This window comes from Austrofundulus limnaeus, unplaced genomic scaffold (assembly GCF_001266775.1).
Source record: "Austrofundulus limnaeus strain Quisiro unplaced genomic scaffold, Austrofundulus_limnaeus-1.0 Scaffold39, whole genome shotgun sequence".
Taxonomy (NCBI): domain Eukaryota; kingdom Metazoa; phylum Chordata; class Actinopteri; order Cyprinodontiformes; family Rivulidae; genus Austrofundulus; species Austrofundulus limnaeus.
Genome location: NW_013952441.1, coordinates 2,501,635 through 2,503,530, shown reverse-complemented (window position 1 = coordinate 2,503,530; position 1,896 = coordinate 2,501,635). Strand labels below are relative to the sequence as shown.

At 36.3% G+C, this 1,896-nt stretch overlaps 1 protein-coding gene across 1 annotated transcript in view; it reads right to left on the bottom strand.

Moving 5' to 3' along the window:
• LOC106516643 (cerebellar degeneration-related protein 2) overlaps positions 1–1,829 on the bottom strand; it is a gene marked incomplete in the record, with an annotated part of 7,549 nt that extends 5,720 nt beyond the window's left edge. Inside the window, 2 exon segments of the mRNA XM_014007106.1 lie at positions 834–946; positions 1,624–1,829. Of these exon segments, the coding sequence (XP_013862560.1) occupies positions 834–946; positions 1,624–1,705 (195 nt within the window).
• Between the last annotated feature and the right edge of the window lie 67 nt (positions 1,830–1,896).

The window sequence follows — 1,896 nt, the reverse complement described above, 5'->3', positions numbered from 1 at the left end:
ATATTATATGAAACAGAGTTAAATTCAACTCTGTAGGTGTTAAAATTACACTTTGTTTTTTACTGTGTAACTCACACAATAAAAATCTGGAATCAGTGCAGGAGGTTGTTTAAAAGTACAGAATTATTATTGTATGCTCCAGTATCAAATTACCATATGTCTTTTTCTTCACTAATGGACTCTGTTTTCAATACTTGGAGTTTAAAGGGAATAACTTCTCTAAATGATCTTTATATAGACAATAAGTTCGCCTCATTTGAACAGTTAGCACAGACATTTGACATCCATCTTCAGGTATTTACAACTGAGACATTTTGTAATGTCAAGCTCTGGATGTTTTCCTCTACGCCCCAACTTCTCTTTATAGATGAGATTCTGATGTGTAAGTCTGTAACAAAACGCAAAAAAATTGAGCAACTTAAATCTTCCTAAAGAAAATCTATTCTATGGATAAAGAGATAGAAATAATAAAAATGTTCCCACCAATCACAGATTGGAACAAAAATTCTTCAAAACAGTAAAAAAATATGAATACATTGTTTGTGTAAAAGCCTTTATGACATGTTTTTATTGAAACTAGCAGCAGATTAGAGTCGAACACTGACATTTATTGAGGCAATTTTAACATTTAGTTTCCTTTGGCACACCTGATGTCTGATGTGTGCTTATCTTATCAGCTGTTGCAACCAGAACATCTTAAAATGTTTTTGTTTTTGTTTTATCTGCGGACTGAAAACGACCACAGGTTGGAAGCTGAGCCTCAATCGGTCTGTTAGCGAAATACCYCTGGGTCTGTTTTAATTAAACTTTTTAGTGTGGCGGCAGAGTTTCACCTCGATCTCCTGCAGCTGCTCCTGGCTGGTGGTGCACATCTGCTGCAGGCCCTGCTCCAGCTCCCGGTTCCTCTCCAGCAGAGACTTCCCCAGCTCTGCAGCCAGCTGCAGGTCTGCAGGACGGACACAGATAGTACACAGCATCAAGACATTATGCCCAAAAAACAAACATAGAAGCAGTGGTATGTTAAATCCAAACAGAAGCAGGATAATTGTATGAAAATAAATATACAGAATTTAAAAAATAAACGTTCAAAGCAAGATGGCTTAACTTGAATTTTGACAAAATGTAAATTTTCCAAGCCAACATTAAAGTAAGCARATACAAAACAAATAAGAAGTAAATGATCAGTTACATAGCAGCTTTGTTAGTAATATTAACTAAAATAGTCTAAAATCTAATTTCTCAGGGAGCCTCATTTTAACTGTTAAATCTAGGCCATATTAAGGTGAAAGCAGAAAATTATTTGTTTATTTATTTGCCGCATTTAAGACTTCTGCTGACTCCTGCCTTTTTTTCTGCACCCTATAAAACTGATCTAAACTCACATTTCGAACACCGACTAGAAATAAAAACGACTAAAACAAATTCAATTTGTGCAGAAGATTGAATTTATACAAATCTGACCTCCTCGAAGGTTAAACATTTAATTATAATTAAGTGCAATATTTAAAAAAACAATCCGCTGTTTTTCATCCTACTTTACATATACAAATATGGGTGTTTTTTTATTTATTTATTTTTTTGTGTGTGTTTAATTTTTATTGTAAAGACATAAAGGAAATGTACCATGTTCAAGGTCCTGCTTGTCGTACCACGGTTCCTCCTCCTTGATCTCAAATTCCTCCTCAACGATCATGTCCGACAGCATCTTCAGCTCCAGGTTCCGCTCGGTTTCATAAAAACATGGTTCTCTTTGGTAAAATGCGGACTAAAAGGACCAGTGTCCGGCTGAGCCGGCTCCAGTGTGCGGCGCTCAGCGGCAGACAGAGGCTGCGGCGCTGCGCTCATAACCGGCTTCCGGTAAGAACTTTCAAAATAAAAGTTGCAGAATATTTATTC